The sequence below is a fragment of the Myotis brandtii genome, unplaced genomic scaffold, assembly GCF_000412655.1.
Source record: "Myotis brandtii unplaced genomic scaffold, ASM41265v1 scaffold266, whole genome shotgun sequence".
Lineage (NCBI taxonomy): Eukaryota > Metazoa > Chordata > Mammalia > Chiroptera > Vespertilionidae > Myotis > Myotis brandtii.
In genome coordinates, this window is record NW_005360124.1 from 6705964 (window position 1) to 6723329 (window position 17366).

The 17366-nt window shown below is 41.5% G+C and overlaps 1 protein-coding gene across 1 annotated transcript in view; it reads left to right on the forward strand.

Moving 5' to 3' along the window:
* The window catches only part of GNAQ (guanine nucleotide binding protein (G protein), q polypeptide), a 170032-nt gene extending 156764 nt beyond the window's left edge, over nt 1-13268 (forward strand). The window contains exons 5-6 of the mRNA XM_005868298.2: nt 4129-4282; nt 7956-13268. Of these exons, the coding sequence (XP_005868360.1) occupies nt 4129-4282; nt 7956-8146 (345 nt within the window). The 3' untranslated portion in view covers nt 8147-13268. The remainder of the gene's footprint in view (nt 1-4128; nt 4283-7955) is intronic.
* Nucleotides 13269-17366: the final 4098 nt, after the last annotated feature.

Below are 17366 nucleotides of genomic sequence, written 5' to 3' on the forward strand. Positions count from 1 at the left end.
TCATCAATGTTTCTAGCTCTCTATCTCTCTCCCTTCCTCTCTGTAAAAAATCAATAAAATATATTAAAAAAAAGAAAATATAGCTCAAAGCAGCTTAAAAACTAAAAGGTACTTATTGGCTGATTTTACTAAAAAATCTAGAGGTATAACTAAATTTAAGAATGGGATTTGTTGTTCATTTATTTTTTTGTTTACTTTTCAGTTACAGTTGACATACAATATTATCTTAGTTCCAGGTATACAATATAGTGATTAGACATTTATCACAGTATAATCACTATACAATATAGTGACTAGATCACTATACCTTACACAGTGATCACCCTGTTAAGTCTAGTACCCATCTGGTACCATGCATAGCTGTTAACATTATTATTGACTATATTCCCTATGCTGTACTTGATATCCCCATGACTATTTTTATAATTGGCAATTTGTACTTCTTAATTCTTTTCACCTTTTCACCCATTCCCTCAAGCCCCTCCCATCAGTGTGTTCTCTGCGTCTATGAGTTTGTTTCTGTTTTGTTTTGTTTTGTTTTGTACATTTTACATACAAGCAAAATCGTACAGTATTTGTCTTTATGTGTCTGACTTATTTCACTTAGCACAATACCCTCTAGGTCCATCCATGTTGTCTTAAATGGCAATATTTCATTCCTTTTATGGCTATATATATATGTACCACATCTTCCTTATCCATTTGTCTATCAGTGGACACTTTGGTTGCTACCGTATCTTGACTATTGTAAATATTGCTGCAGTTAACATAGGGGCAAATATATATTTTTGAATTAGTGTTTGCATTTCTTTGGATAAATATCTAGAAGTAGAATTACTGGGGCATGTGGTGGTTCTATTTTTAACTTTTTGAGAAACCTACTTACTGTTTCTAATAGTGCCTGCATTAGTTTACAATTTCACCTACAGTGCACAAGCATTTCCTTTTCTCCATAGCCTCACCAACACCTGTTTGTTGATTTATTGACTAGAGGCCCAATGCACAAAATTCGTGATTGCTGATTTGATCCTCTGCTTCATCTAATCTGCTGCTGATTGCCTCTAGTGTATTCTTCATTTCTGACAGGTTATTTTTCATGTGTTCTATCACCTTTTTTATGTTTTCTGCCTTTGTTGAAGTTCTCAGTGAGTTCATCTATTTTTCCCCTAACTTCATTGAGCATCCTTATAACCACTATTTTGAACTCTATATAAACAGACTGCTTATCTTCATTTCATTAATTTTTTGTGTTTTGGGGTGTTTTTTTTCTGGAATTTAGTCCTGTTCTTTCACTTTGCTCATGTTCCTTTGCCTCCTCATTTTGGTTAACTTCCTATGTTTGTTTCTATGCATTCAGTAAATCTGCTGTAGCTGTCAGCCTTCACAGAGTGGCCTTATGTAGAAGGTGTCCTATGGGGCCCTCTAGCTCAATCTCCCTGGTCTCCTGAGCCAGGTACTCTAGGGGTGTCCCCTGTGTGGGTTGTGTGACTTCCTGTTTTAGTTGAGGCTCAATTGCATGTCCATGGGTGGGTTTGACCCTTAGAATGACTGGCTGTGAAGACTGGCCATGACTACATTGGACAAGCTGTTGTGGGAGGGCTGACTCCATGGAGTGGGAGTCACCTTTGTGAGGCTCTGGTACCAGCTGAGCCTGCCCTTCAGGTGTGTGTTTGTGGAGCTGGTTGGGTGGTCTCTGGTGTGGTCTAAAGCCAGCCCCTGGGTATGTTGATTCTTGAGCCTCTTGGGAGGGCCTATGGTGCAGGGAAAGCTCAGCCACTGCTATTCTTGGTAGGAGCTACACAGTGATCTGCAGTTGATTGCTGCTTGTGCTATGCTTGGAGAGGCTAAGCTGTGAACTAAGACTGGCTGGCACTTATGCTGGGCTTGGGACCCTTTGGTGAGCACCATGTGAGCTGAGGCCAGCAGCCACTTGTACTGGATTTTTGGCCACTTAACTGAAGCTACATCTCGGCCAAGACTGGTTGTTGCTTAGGCCAGGCTTGGGGCCACCTGATGAGAATTACAATATAAGTTGAGACTGGTTGCCACTTGTACTGGTCTGGGAGCCATTCAGTAAGAGTTAAAAGGTATGCTGAGGCTGGCCACTGCTTGTTTGGGGATTGTGACCTTTGAGACATTTTGGGAAAGATTGCAGCACAAAGATTGCTTATGTGGAGGAGGCACGGAAGAGTCTCAGGCTGGACAAACATGCTGGATGGGGTGGTGGTCTCAAGGAATCAGCAGGGAAGGATGAACGGGTTCAGCCAGGTTAATGGAGAGCACAGATTTAGCACCCCTGTGCCATGCTAGCTAGGTGGGAGGAAGGCTTACAAAAGGAACATGGTGCTTTCCAGTGCTTCCATCCCTGGAGTGAGTTACTATGACCCCTGCCCCTCCAGCCCTTGCCCTGAAGTTAGTCAGTTTAATTTCTCCCCATTGTTCCTGGTGCTTTTCGAGCAGCTGCAATGAAGCTTAGAGAGAGCGAGGTTGTGAGTGAGTGGATGAGTGAGTCTGCCCACTGGTTCTCTAAGATTGACCCAGAGTCCCACAGCCCTTTGTCTTTCCCGGATGTAATCCCCATTGGTTTTCACAGCCAGATTCTAATTGCCACACTGAGTGTGGGACCTCCCGTTCCACATTTCTGCCCCTCCTACCAGTCACTACGTGGCTTTGTCTTTATATCCTTAGTTATAGGAATTCTCGTCAGCTAGTCTTTATGTGGTTCTCCATGATGGTTTTGCTATAATTTAGTTGTCATTTTGATGTGGTCTTGGGAAGAGACAAGCACAGAGTTGACCTACCCTGCCATCTTGACAGGCATGATCTGACTGAGCAGTTAAAACCAGGTGAACAGGTCCTGGTTTCTTTTCCTATTCAAAGGTGGCTGCTAGGAGCTCCTGAAGCTCCTCTTTCACATTCTTCATGAAAGCAAGTTTCTCTGTCCCAGAGTCCCCAGCAAAATTCCTGGGCTGATCGAATCAATTAAGCTATTTAGCTGAACTGAAAATTATAAATCAGGAAAGAGGTGTTCTGAAGGACTTAGGCCTAGATTGACCAGGTTCTGAGCCAACCAGGGTGTTGGGGGATAGGATGTTCTTGCATAAACCACTGAGCCTCCTGTTAGCAGTAGAGGTGGACTCAATCTCAGGCAGGCCTTTTCATTGCCTGAAATGCAGTCATAACACATAGAACTGAATTGAGGTTGGAAAGTGTCATCTGTATGTCTAGGAAGAAGCATGCCCATGCGCCATGGCTTTTATATCCTCAGGGAAAGAAGGATTCCCCAACGCTGCTGCTTTTGTGGCCTGAGGGTAGGAATTATTTAGAGGTGAATGTGGCCGTGGGAGGAACAATTTTTGGGTGATTTTATGTTACCAAGGTTGGGTAGATAATATAGCTTCAAGTAAGAACACTTTCATAAGTGCTGAAGATTAGAAATATCACATTTGTATATCCAGGTAATTACATAGTCTCCACATAATCTGTGTAGTCCTGTATGAAAATTATAGTGAAACAGGAAGAAAGTGGGCTCCAATAAATGGGAAATATGTTCCAAAAATATTGTTTCCATATGTTTTCTTATCAGGGGAGATATCTACCTATCTACATATTATTACTATGTATGTAGTAATAATTCTAGAAATATAGATGCACTTTGGGCAATGAATTAACTTTATTTTCATTGCTTAAAAATAGAGTTAATTCTGGTGCTTAGGAAATTAAACACAGCTTAGGAAACACAAAAATGAAGCCTAGGATTTAGCTCTTAATTCAGATCTTAAGTATTTGGTCATGAACGAATAATTTTGGGTGAAAATTTATGACAGTGTGCCAGATTCAACATGATTTTCTTGGGTTTGATTACTTTCTCTTAAGGTTGAAGGAGTTATCTCAGCAAATTTATTATTATTCTCTTTTGCTTGTCAACCTGAGAGTTTACATAATGAGAATAGTCCAGATGTGTCCTGAACCATTTGCATGTAAATCCTGGTGAAAGTGACTACAGCTCAGCCCAAGGCTACAAAAATCAGATGCACACAGAAGATGGCTGGACTTCAGAAAGGAGCAGGACTCACAGATTGAGTAATCAAGTAATTCACGCCTTGTTTTTCTGATGATGTCTTTCAGAACCGAATGGAGGAAAGCAAAGCCCTCTTTAGAACAATTATCACATATCCCTGGTTCCAGAACTCCTCAGTTATTCTGTTCTTAAACAAGAAAGATCTTCTAGAGGAGAAAATTATGTATTCCCACCTAGTTGACTACTTCCCGGAATATGATGGTAAGTCAGCACGCTTCAGCCAGCCCAGTAGCTGGGGAGATGTTTTCCCTACCAAGACCAATACAAGGCCAGCAAACACAGCACATGTTTTCCCCCTGCTGCTTTCCCTTCAGAAGTGTGTGTGGCATGACTGAGGAAGGACAGGTTTTTGTTTGCTCACAGTGCCCCCCTGCTGCTTTCCCTTCATGTGTGGCATGACTGAGGAAGGACAGGTTTTTGTTTGCTCCATCTTTTAATGACGGGAAACATTTCATTCCCTAACAATGCTGAAAATTATAGCAAAAGAAAACAACGTCTTGCGTGTTTTGAAATAAGTGTATCAGAGGAGGGAACAATTCAGCAGTGTTAACTGACTGTGTAGCAACCACTATAATTCCCTCTGTGTCTCTCACTCATTTGGTGAGAGTCTGCCTCTGCCTCTCGCTGGAGAGAGAACACAGTTTTGTGGCCAAGAGCCCGTGCTCTGCAGTCAGCCGCCCAGGTTCAGGTCCATACTTCCTTTTTATAGGACCACGATCAAGTCACTTGGTTTCTCTGGGCCTTAGGACCAAACTCCTGGGATTATTTTGTAGACTATAATAGATAACATAGGTGTGACATTTTAGTATGATGGTTGACACATAGTGACTATTCAGGAAATATTTACTTTGGGCTGATGAAGTACCATCATCCTGAGGCATGGTGCCTTTCCTTTAAGCTCTTCCTCTGGCATTTAGAATCAGTAGCACTCATTTCAGTACTCATATGGCTTTGCATTATTTACTTCCTTCTCATAAACAGATCTTGCCTCCTCAACCAGACAGTAAAGTCCTGAACCACTGGACAGCATATCCAACCCATTCTGAGAAATACTTGATCAGTTGATAACAAAATGCATCCATATCCAGCCACTCTATTTCTTTTTTGAGATTGTATTTATTTTTTTATTGATGAGAGAGAGACAGAGAGAAACATTGATTTGTTATTCCACCCACTTATGCCTTCATTGGTTGATTCTTGTATGTGCCCTGACCAGGAATCAAACCCACCACCTTGGCAAATTGGGATGACGCTCTAACCAACTGAGCTACCTAGCCAGGGCCTACACCCAGCCATTCTAAAACAACTGAAAGAGTCACAGCCGCTGCCCCATAAAGTTTTATTGAAACAGTTACACCCATGCATTTGGGCACTGTCTGTGACTATTCTCATGCTACAACAGCAGAATTGAGTAGTCATGACAGAGATCAAATGCCTAAAATATTTACTCTGGCCCTTTACCGAGAAGGTTTGCCAAACCTGGTCTAGACAGAATGGTAGTTGAGAACAGGCTTGGCCTATCAGAGCTCCAGCCTGCTGCTTACTGGAGACAATGCCGTGGACAAGTTTATCAGCTACTCATTTCCTTCCTAAGTGAGAAAGAATGGAAGGGAATCTCAAAGATAAGTCACTGAGCACATGTGGTACCTGCCACAGAAGAGCACAAACCCCACGCACCTGTTACAGAGCAGGCATCATGGCAGCAGAACAGACTAGTTTTAAAATTATTTCATCACGTGGTATCTGGGTAAGATATCAGTTCAATGTTTCTGTATTTCTAAAAGGTAATTACTTTAAAAAGCTATGATTCAGTTTGGCTTCACAGCTTTCTGTGAATATACAGACACATCAGGGATGGTGTTTCACTCATCCTTTCATCCCACACGAGGAAGAGAGACGGTGCATGTTTAAAGAACTGAAGGTCCCCTCTGCAAGTACATTTTCCTTTGTGCAGTGTTGTTCCTTAAAAAAACAAACAAACATATAACTTTCCTACCCTACACAGTGTTTTCACTTTTCCCGCTTTGAATCTGCCACCAAGTCATAAATGCCTGAAGCTGTATTCCTCAGTCTCCCTGAGAAACTGTGGAAGGAACTAACTTCACATGTAGTTCACTTGCTCTCCCATACAACAGGCATGCTCTTAAAACACAGCATCTACCCATGTGTGACGGGCACAAAGCCTCTAGTGTACATCCCAGACCACGTGCTTGCCTCACCCCTCTGGAAAGAGAGATTCATAAATTTTCTCAATTTGGTGAGACGTGGCAGGCGGGAAACGACCCCTTCCCACATACACAGCACCCACCCGTGGGCCAGCATGCTTTCATGATGTGCTTGCATTCAGGATGACAGAGAGGAGGTACAGCACAGCCTGCCCACCGAGGCTCGGGCTGCTCCATGCAGCACACGGAGTCACATCAGTTGTATTTTTCTGTGATAAAAGCCTATTTCTCTCTCCTTTTCACCCTCTCTCCCTCTCTCCCTCCAACATCTCCCTAATCTCTTTACATATCTTCTTTGTCGTATTTTCCTCAGATTCCCCATCACTATGAGTATTTTCCTTCCAACAGGTGCCCATTGTGAATGTCTTAAAATCTGAAGATGGTATTTACTGTCTGTCTCCTCCAGTACACACATAGCACACACAGGACACTTGGTCATGGCAAGGAGACACTTTGTTATTCACAAGCAAATGTAGCTGTCATTTCACGAGACCCAAAGCCCTCGTAAGATGAGAGAAGACTGAACAAACCAAGGCCCACTCTGCAGTGATGTTTTTGTAATAAACATGTTTATGGTGTTATAAATTTCACACTTCCACATTTCTGCACTTACAAGGTCTTAATCATAATGAAAGCCATTTCTGTATTTCTTTTTAGGAAGGGAAATTATCATTTCCACATGGGCTTGCATTACAAAATTGTTCAGGGATTGTGGAATTGTGTTCCCTCTATGATTTCTTTGTAGTTTATATTTTTTCAAATAACATATTTATTCTGAAAAACATAACACACTCCAAGTGCTCTTTAATGAGCTTGAATCTAGTTCTGATATTCTTCAGAACAGGGGTGGGGATGTCCAGCCCAAGCGCTATATAGCCCTCGAAACCATTTGGTCTGGCCCTGCAATGTATTAGGGATGAGTTAATTAAATGTTTGACCAAAGAAATTCAAGACACTAATTCAAAAAGATATATTCGCCCCTATGCTCCTGCAGCATGATTTACAATAGCTAACATATGGATGCAACCTAAGTGTTCCTCAATAGACAGATAAAGATGTGGTACATATATAAAGTGGAATATTACTCAGCCATAAAAAAGAATGAAATCTTGCCATTTGCAACAACATGGATGGACCTAGAGGGTATTATGCTAAGTGAAATAAGTCTGAAAGAGAAAGGCAATACCCTATGATCTTGCTTATATATGGAATCTAAAAAACAAACTCATAGATACAGAAAATAAGCTGATGATTGCCAGATGGGAGGGGGTTTGGAGGATGAGTGAAAAGGGTGAAGAGATTAAGAAGTACAAGTTTCCAGTTAGAAAATAGTAACAGTGATGTTAAAGTACAGCATTGGGACTATAGTCAGTAATATTGTAATAATTATGAATGGTTTCAGATGCACACTGAACTTATCGGGGTGTTCACTTCATAAGTGATATAAATGTCTATTCACTCTGTTGTGCACCTGATATGCTGTGCTAACAAAATATGTCAACTGGGATTGGAAAAAAATGCAGGCACCTTATTTTTAAAAAGGAGCAATACAGACGTCATCTTCATGCGTATGACCCAATAAACATTTATTGAGCAAGCTCATTAATGCCTCCACTAACAAGCTGTCTCTCTCCTCCCTTGGCCAACAGGACCCCAGAGAGATGCCCAGGCAGCTCGAGAATTCATCCTGAAGATGTTCGTGGACCTGAACCCAGACAGTGACAAAATTATCTACTCCCACTTCACGTGCGCCACAGACACCGAGAACATCCGCTTTGTCTTTGCTGCCGTCAAGGACACCATCCTCCAGTTGAACCTGAAGGAGTACAATCTGGTCTAATTGTGCCTCCTCGACACCGCCCTTCCCTTCCTTGGTGGGCTATCGAAGCTGTACAAGAGGGACTGTATTTCTGTGGAAAGCAATTTGCATAATACTAATTTATTGCCGTCCAGGACTCTGTGTGAGCGTGTCCACAGAGTTTGTAGTAAATATTATGATTTTATTTAACTATTCAGAGGAAAGACAGAATGCTGAAGTACAGTCCCAGCACATTTCCTCTCTCTCTTTTTTTTAGGCAAAACCTCGTGACTCAATGTATTTTAAATTCTCAGTCATGCACTCACAAAGATAAGAGTTGATTCGTTGTTTTCCTCTCTGTCCCTGTCCCTCTCTCTCTCCCCCTCCCTCTCTCTCCCTCTTTCCCCCTTTCCCACTGAGCAAAATGAAGCTGATTTCCTATTTCCTAACCCATAACCTCCCTCCTGATTTCTCCCGGGTTACAATGGCCTTTATCCTAGTTCCATCCTTGGTCAGGTTTTTCTCCCGAATGAAACGGTTCAGGATGACATCATTCGATTTAAGCCATCAACATCAGCTTAGTTGAACATTTTTTAGTTTTTGCTGAAGGATTATAAGTATTAATACTATGGTTTTAACTGTATTGCTCTGGATACACATATAGAGGTTTTTATGTAATTATATTGTCTTGCCTCACTTTGGCCTGGATGCCTGTCTAACAGTTAAGTGTCATTCCTTTTGGATTTCTGCCTTCAGCCATAGCGTGGCTGCTCAGAGGGATGTGCAGATGTCAGTGAGGCGAGGGCAGAGACGCGCGGAAGGAGTCCTATCTTTTGAAATGCCACATGCCATCGTCCTTCCTCCCTTCCTTGTTTTTTCTTTTTTCACCCTCTCTTCTTTAAATCACAGATGCCAAAAAAAAAAAAAAATGCCAACAGACACTACATTACCCTAGTGGCTGCTACCCAGGGCCTTTTCATAGGTTGCTCTTAATTTTTTTTCCCCTTGGTTAGGATTTTTCCTCCCTTTTTTTTCCTGAGTGTTTGGGCCACAATTTTTAGATGATTTTTATCATAGGTCTGTGTTGCCAAAGCTGGCTTTTTGTAAAACAGAGTAAGAACTTAAACGATAAAAGCCGGTATCTTAAAATGTAAGAGAATAAGACTGTGAAGCCTAAAATGATTGGCTGAGAGTGAACCTGAAACACCAATTGCCAAACAATTGGTAACTGTATATTTGATTCTCACGGTCCATGCTTTTTTAGTCCTTACTGTTGAGTCTCCACATTCCATGTCGAGTGTCCAAATCAGCAATGTGGAAAAGTGTCCTCTGTGATGCAATGTGACATTTGCTTGTGTCTCTTCATTTGAAGCCAGTTGTACTCTTTATGTTCTTTAAGGTCGAGTAGGTCTGCCAAGAACACTGATTGATAGTATTATTCTGACACCTTTAATTTGCAAAATCTGAAGCTACTGCTCGTTTACCACCTTTGGATCTTTTTAAACTGGTGACTGGTTAAGTAGAACTTGAGGAAGATTTGTGGACTAAACTCAAAAGTAACCTCTCACTGTTCTGTAGAACACGTATTTATGTAACTGAACCTGCTTGGAGAGAGATCTGGAGTTCTCTGTGTGCAATTTCCAACAAGTGCAAAAAAAAATACAGCACGTGCATTGATGAGCTCTCCTGTCAAGCAGCGTGAGTTGAAATAGGTTTTAAGAAAATAAATCCAGATTGTTTTAAACCTGCTGGAAAGTTAGAATGAGGCCATGACGTGGTCTCATTTTAACTATAATGCTGTTTGGCAAAAGTCTAAACTTCCATGTAAATCACTCTCTTGAAACAGCAAAGGGGAGGGAGAAAACTGTTGGCTTGTTAGATGAGGACCAGGGTTATTACTAAGTGGTAATGCAGTGTTCTCATTCTGCACTCTCCCAGCCTCAAACGACACAGGTTACTTTTTTTTTTCCTTGCTCAGAAAGCACCTGTAATTTAATCAAGAAACAGACTGCCTGTAAGTATAGTGCAATTATGAATGCTCTAATCGTTGTACATACATCTCTCCCTTGATATTGCAGCATCCATACTGGCTTTGTGATCATTAATTGTTTTGGCAGATTGAATGTGCTGTATTGATATGTATCTATGTAATTGTATGTCTTATAGCTAATTCACATTTTGAATAATGTTATTTTATTTACTTTTTTAAGAGAGGAGAATGTAAATTTGTCAGTTTATTTCTGACTAGGGATATTTTTTTTTTCCATTTAGAAAACAAGAAAAAAACACACCTTACTCTCGTACAGAGCGGTACTAGCATCGTGCTGTATAAAATCATTTGCACATTCCTGAGTAGAGGTATACTGATTATAAGACCCAAAGGTAATTTCATAGCAAAATACATAAAATCAGTTGGAGCTTTTATACAAACATGGAAAACAACTTTGTAGAACTTTTGCCATTTACCTAGGATTGGAATATGAGCTTTTATACAATTCATATTCTTATTTGGCAAATGCACAGTTTAGTATTACCTCTCTGGTGGCCTTTACTAGAAAGGCAGTTTTAGAAGCTATTGTGTTCCACTAAGGAAATGTTTTAACAGCTAGAGACCACTGCTTGCCTGAAAGGGCGATCTTAAATTTGGTGCAGCAAAAAAATAAAAATAAAAAAGAAAATAAAAAAAGAAAAAAACAAATGTAAACAACATTTGAAGGCCTACAGTGTGTATAGAGAAAACCTCATCACAAGATCATAAGTGTTACAGTTGTAGGGAATCAAGATATTCTATTTAATAGAGCTATAGTAGATTGTAGTCGATTAAACCTGATCTCAAAGCTCAGAGGAAGCTGAGCAACACAGGGAAAGACTGTTCTATGTGTTTTTATGAAATGGGGATGGAATTGCTATGCAGAATTGAGGTTTGTGGCCTCACTGTTCCTCCTAGGGTGCATGACAAGATCCCTTCTCTCGAGAAAGGAAAAAATTGATCACCCTACCTGCAGTGATGCCTGGAAACCTGCTTGTAGCCACACTAGTCAGTCGAAGCTGAAGGATTTTCTTTTTCCTTTCTTTGTTTGGGGTTTTATTGAAGGGGCTAGGGGTGGGAAGGGATTCTTTTCAGTTTTGTATAAAAACAAAGTTTACTCATGCTTTATATTATATTCTGATTGCAAGCGTTATCGGCGTGTGCCACTGGACTCCTGTTGAGGCTGTAGGTGACGGAGGCTGTGGCAGGTTTTATGACTTGGGCATGTCTTATTCAGAAACAAAAACCCCAAAAAACCTTTCTTCAGCATACCAAGGCAAGCAGCCATTTCATGACTCACTAACACATTGCAGTGTACCAGTTTACAGATGATTTTTCCCTTTTTTGCGTGGCACGGCAGTTCCAACCCACAGAGAATTCCTTATTTGTAAATTGGAGGTTGTACTATGCCTTACAGAGCTTAAATTCAGAAGTTTGTGCCTCATATCTGAAACAAAGGGAAATAACCCGCCCATTCAAAAGTAAATACATCCCCTCAAAGTGTGTGTGTTTTGTTTTTTTTAACATTCCCATATAAAGAGCTCTGTTGAATGTCATGAATAGACTGAGGGAGGGGGGCCTTTTAGGAACCTGCATATGTTGTTTACTAACAAATGACATCTACAAAAGGTATTTGAAGAACACCTGAAACTTGTATTTTTTTGTAGATTAACTAGCAGGTCTAATATTTTAAAAGGTAATTCAGCTAAAGGACAATTTACTTTTTGTACTTCAGACTATCTTGATTGTCAAGGTGTACGAACTGTAATCTTAAAATTTATACTGCCACATGACTGTAAATTTTAGTTGTCTTAAGTTAGGAATCGGTGAAATGCTATTTATGCTGGATTTGGGTCAAAATGACTTATTTGCAAAAAAATAAAAAAATAATGGGAAGAAAGGGCTGCATAATGAAATACCGCAAGACTCAGATACTGGTTGGAAATAACCTTCAAATTACCTTCAATTTTTCTGTTTTCAGTTTCTCAAAAAAAGGACGAATGAAATGAAATATAGCAGAATGTTAACCCATATAAAAATAAAGTGTACCCAAATATTGTAATGTATATTGCTGCTCTTCTTAAAATTAACTTAAGGGTTTAAAACCACTTAATTGGTAAGATGACAACATCTCAATTGATACAAATAAGGTGTGCTTGGTATACGGTAACATTTTCTTCCAAAGATATATCTTTGGTTAGAAACACACACAAAATTAAAACAAGTAATACTGTATGTTTATCTTTCTCTACATATTTCCAGCATATGTAGCGTTAATAGATCTGTCCTGGTAACTATGTCTTTGGGATTTCATTTTGGTTCCATCAAATTAGGAAAAGAAATGGCCTAGTTGTATATGATTAGCTAGAGATTTTTGGAGCCAGACACTCTGCTGTTTAGCAGCTACTTAGTGCAGACTCTCAACTTGTCATTTGTTTTTCTCACAGAGTAAAAAACCATTTCCTGTCTTCTTCCCAACTACCAATGTCCTTTCAGTAACACTCTTGCCTCTAGAATCATCTGTTCAAAGTATGCATACACACTCAGCACATAGTAGGTGCTCAGATATTAATTTCCTTCTTACCTCCCTTATCTGTCATGTACTTCCATTTCCCCACATAATTCCAACCCAATAATAAATGACATTTACATGTGATTAAAACACCTCTTGGGTAAAATTGGATCTTACATGGATAATGGAATTCTGATTTTCATATAAGCTGTGGTAGACAGAAAAAAAATAACAGGGAGGAAGATATGCAATAGAATATTTTTAAGTTTAGGAAGAAAGCTGGAAAATCACTATGTAATTTTGTTCAGGTTACTTTACCGGAAGCATGTTGGTGGATTTCTTTTCCTCAAAAAACTCTCTAAATGCCACTTCTTGCTGGATTCCTCACCTGTCATCACATTGGAAACCCTTACTAGACCTATGTGTTTAGGGAGTTTTGTCAGAAAACATTTTTAATTGCAGTATTTAAGAAGATCATATTTACTGGTTCTTAAAATGTCATTCAAATGCATGTATTGTCTAATGTTTGGGGATGGGAACTAGTTTTGCAAAAAAACACCTAATGTTGTATAATAATGCCCCAATGATCTTGCTGGTTAAAAATACAGTATTTTTGGCCATAATTTTGTACGACAGTATGCTTCATTCTTGAGTTTTGCTTCTCTTGAAGTTGCCCAAACTTCTCCTGGAATGATCTTTATTATGAGCAGTATTGGAATAAATCTTTTCTTAAAACACTTCATACTGCACATGCATTTTCCAAAGTAGACAAATTCAATAGTGTCTAAAGCAACCAAAAATTTATTTTCCCCTCTGTGTATAATCAGAAACTTCAGCCTCCTGTAGTAGGAATATTCGTATTGATAGTATTGATCAAATTAGCTTTTAAAAAAATTGCCCTGATTTAGGTTGCACACAACTGTAAAAATAAATTTATATAGCTGCTCAATAAAGACTTACAAAGCCGCTATCTTCAACCTGAAGCAGCTTCTAATAAGGAGAAAACACTGGCCTAAAGCAGCAATGCTTGGCTCAGAGTTTTCTGAGTCAGTGGTGTGGTGAATGGGTGTACTCCACATGGGCAAAGGGACCTGGTGTAGGTGTCGTTTATGTCTGTGACTTAGAAACAGGTAGGCTTTCGAGATCAGCTAAAAAGTAGCTTTTCTTTTGCTGGCAGTTGTGTGGAGTTGGTGTTGATGGTGGCAAGTGTTTTGTGGGTTTTTTTTCTAGAGAATCAGTGCCTGTGGAGAGACTTAAAACCCTACCAAAAGCAACACCTGTCCCTCTTATCTATCATCAGGTCTCTCTGATGGGCAGTCCAGCCCTTGCTTAGGGAATTGTGTGTTATTCAGAACACTGTTCCGTCCAAATACTTTAGAGAAAAAAGTGTCATTTTTACTGAAAAGCCTTCGGTTTAAGGCACTCCTGTCCCATGCTTACACGTTTTACTTTATTTTTTAAGTATATTCTTACTGGTTTCAGAGAGAATTGGAGAGGGAGAAAGAGATAAAAACATCAATGATGAGAGAGAATCATTGATCAGCCGCCTCCTGCCCGCCACCTACTCGGGATCAAGCCCACAACCAGACATGTGCCCTTGACCAGAATCGAACCTGGGACCCTTCAGACCACAGGCCGATGCTCTTACCCACTAAGTCAAACAGGTAACAGGTGAGGGCCCATTCTTACAGGTTTTAGAGACCATTTCGAATAGATGGTGTTCCCTTCTCTCTAGATCCTACTATTAAGGGAATGGTGTGACTGGGGACTGTCACTTAGTACAGGCCTGGAGTGATTAGTTCACACAATTCTGAGAAGGCAGGGTGTTAAGCAGCCCCCAGTTCTCCCCACTCCATAGCTCCCAGCTCTCCCCTCTCCATGACCTTCTGACCCCGGCTTGACCACTGTGGGAGCAGGGTCCGTCTGCACCATCATCTGGAAGACCATCTGTCTACTGTAAAAGCACAAACTCTCTGAACATTATTTGATCCAAGGCCAAATATTTTCACTTTTTGACTCAGAACAAGCCTACCTAGTCCGTTTCTTTTCTGTCCTATTCTTTTGGAAGCAATAAAAAAGTGGTTGGTCTGGAAGCTTCTCTGTCTGGCTCTTCATCTTCCCTGTTCCTCCCATTTTTCTTAATTTTGTGATGGCCAAGTGCTGCCTCTAGGAACCAGTTAAACCATCGCAAAGAGGGGGGTGGAACTGGGAGCTGAGGAACAACAATGGTTTGTTGATAATGTGTCCAGAGCCCATCCTGATGGTAAGTCAGCCAGCTGCTTTTCTCTTTTGTCTCATGTTGAGTCATTACCATGCTGCCAGTACTCCGCACTTAAAACCCTTACTGAAATGTTTATCAGGGTTAGAGTATGGAAAGCAATGGTAGTTACGGGTGGGCTTCTAGTTGGTTTGGTTTCTTTTACTAGTAAGTTATCTTTGCATTACTACCATGGTTCTTTGTTTTCCTGCCAGGGCTAGTTAAAATATGGATCCAGCTATTCACGACGAGTAGAACAGTCTTTTAAGGAAGCTTCTTAGGTCCCTTCAAAACAAGGCCTTGGTTATAAAATGTAGGTCTCTTTAAATCTAAGATGCACAGGGAGTTCTGAAAAGATTCTTTTTTTCTTTTAATTCTTATGCCTCAAGATTTGAAATCTGATTCGTGTTGACTTTCTCTCTTAGAGAAACATCCTGTTTTCTCCAAGAATGCAAAAGGTATTTTTCTGTCCCATTAGCCTGTGGGTACAATAAGGCAACTTACCAGCTTTTAATTAAGAGGGTAATTAAGCCAATTGATAACAAAGAGCTGCTGGCAGGAATCCCTTGGCGAGGCCTTCCCAGCCCTCCTCAAGCATCTCCAGCCCTGCCCTGGAGGAGGTGTTTTTGCAGCTTAGAGGACTGTGGGCGGGTCCCATGTGATGGACTGCATGCAGTAGGGCCCCTGGGGCTTTCCCTCTGTTCTGTTTGCCCAATACACTTACATGGTGGATATTTAAAGCATCTTAAGAAATGAGGGGACCAGGGAAAGACAAACTGGCAAATGGGGCTTGGCAAGCCCTAGGAGTCTGCAAATGGGGATTCCACACCCTGCACCCCGCTGCCAGGCAGCACACACAGCTGCTGACCAGACTGTGTGTGTCTGCTCTGGGCTGTGCCTCACCTGGGATGCCAGGCCTGGTGGTGTGGAATCCCACACTGCCCGCCACTGTGCCCGGGGGTGGCACACCTGAGACGCAGGGCCCACTTCAGGGGGTGTAGCAGCAATGATTATATTCCTGGGCTCACAGCAGCGTTAGCAAAAGGGGTCTGCTTGCTTTTTGAAATTCCAAAGGTCTCACCCGTGGTATCCTGGTAAATGGTTACCAATGGGGGGGGGGGGAAGGGGCGTGATAGCGCAGGATTACAGTGCTGGTTTACAGTGTGTGCTCAAGTAGATACTCCCACCAGGCCCAGTTTGAAGCTACTGATTGGTAATGTCAGTGAACTCAGAGTTGGGAAGAGAGGCTACCAACCGGTGCTCTCGAGCTGTACCTGCCCAGCGCCCTCAGTCTGTGAAGAGGGCTTTCTGTAAACCTGGGGAAATGGCAGCAGGACAAGCCCACCTGGCTCCCTGCACCGAGAGCACATGCATTCCTGCTCCTTGTGACCTGGGGCTGATGGCCAGAGGTGCTCCTGATGGGCTCAGACAACGGGCAGGTAGGCCAGAAATACAAAATATTTAAACTCTCAAAAGGAATGGATAGCCAGGAAGCTGGAGGGTAAGAATACAAAGTCCATTTGGATATCAGATTTACATGTTGTGAGTTGGAGTGTGTATGTGTGTGCACACGTGTGTGAGTGTGTATGTGTACACGTGTGTGTGCGTGAACTGTCTGCATCTCCAATCAGCTCTATTGTTGCTGAACACAGAAAAAGCCTATACAAATGATCATGTCAATTAGGTGACAACATTAATCCTAAACATTTTTAAAAATATGAATCTCTATACTTACGTAGGTTTTATGTAGAATTTAAAAATGGTTTGATTTTGTTGCCGTTGTGTGCACAGATACAAGTACAAATATACCTGAATGTGTACAGTCAGACCTGCTTATCCCGAAGACATTAGAAATATTTTAAGTCACAGAAAAGAATTCATGTTGACATGTTCAAGACACAAAAGATCATAAAATCCATGGTTAATATTTTCTTAGAAAATGTTTTCTGTTGCCAGTCTTCCCAGTGCCATCTTTGAAGAGCTCCACCTTATCCGGGAAAGAAGGCCTAATTGCAGCAATGATGTTTCCTAAAGGGCAGGTGAACGAGGCGGGAGCTTCGATGTCTCTGAATGACGAGGGGCTGTGCCTCCTGCAGAGGCCCGGAGGCCGGTCTCCTGGAAGGTGTGGAAGTGGGATGTAGTCCCATCGAAAGCTTAAGGTCCTGGCCTGTCTGATTGAGTCACTGCCGGGTTCATCATTTCCATTCCTGAGCTGTCTTCCCTGTGCAGACTGCTCACTTCCCATGAAGGATGATGAATTCCCAGAGGCTCAGGCTCACACCACACAAATGCCTACACAGCACCACAGGCGCTGCTGCACGGGGCCTGGGGCTGTGCTCTGTCACTATCTCAGGCTGGCTGGGGGTGACCACTGCCCGTGTCCCCCGACTCTCTCGCGGGTTACTGTAGGCAGTTCTCTTCGGGTCAGGAGCTGCCGCATCCTTCCAGCATTCTCTGGCCACAC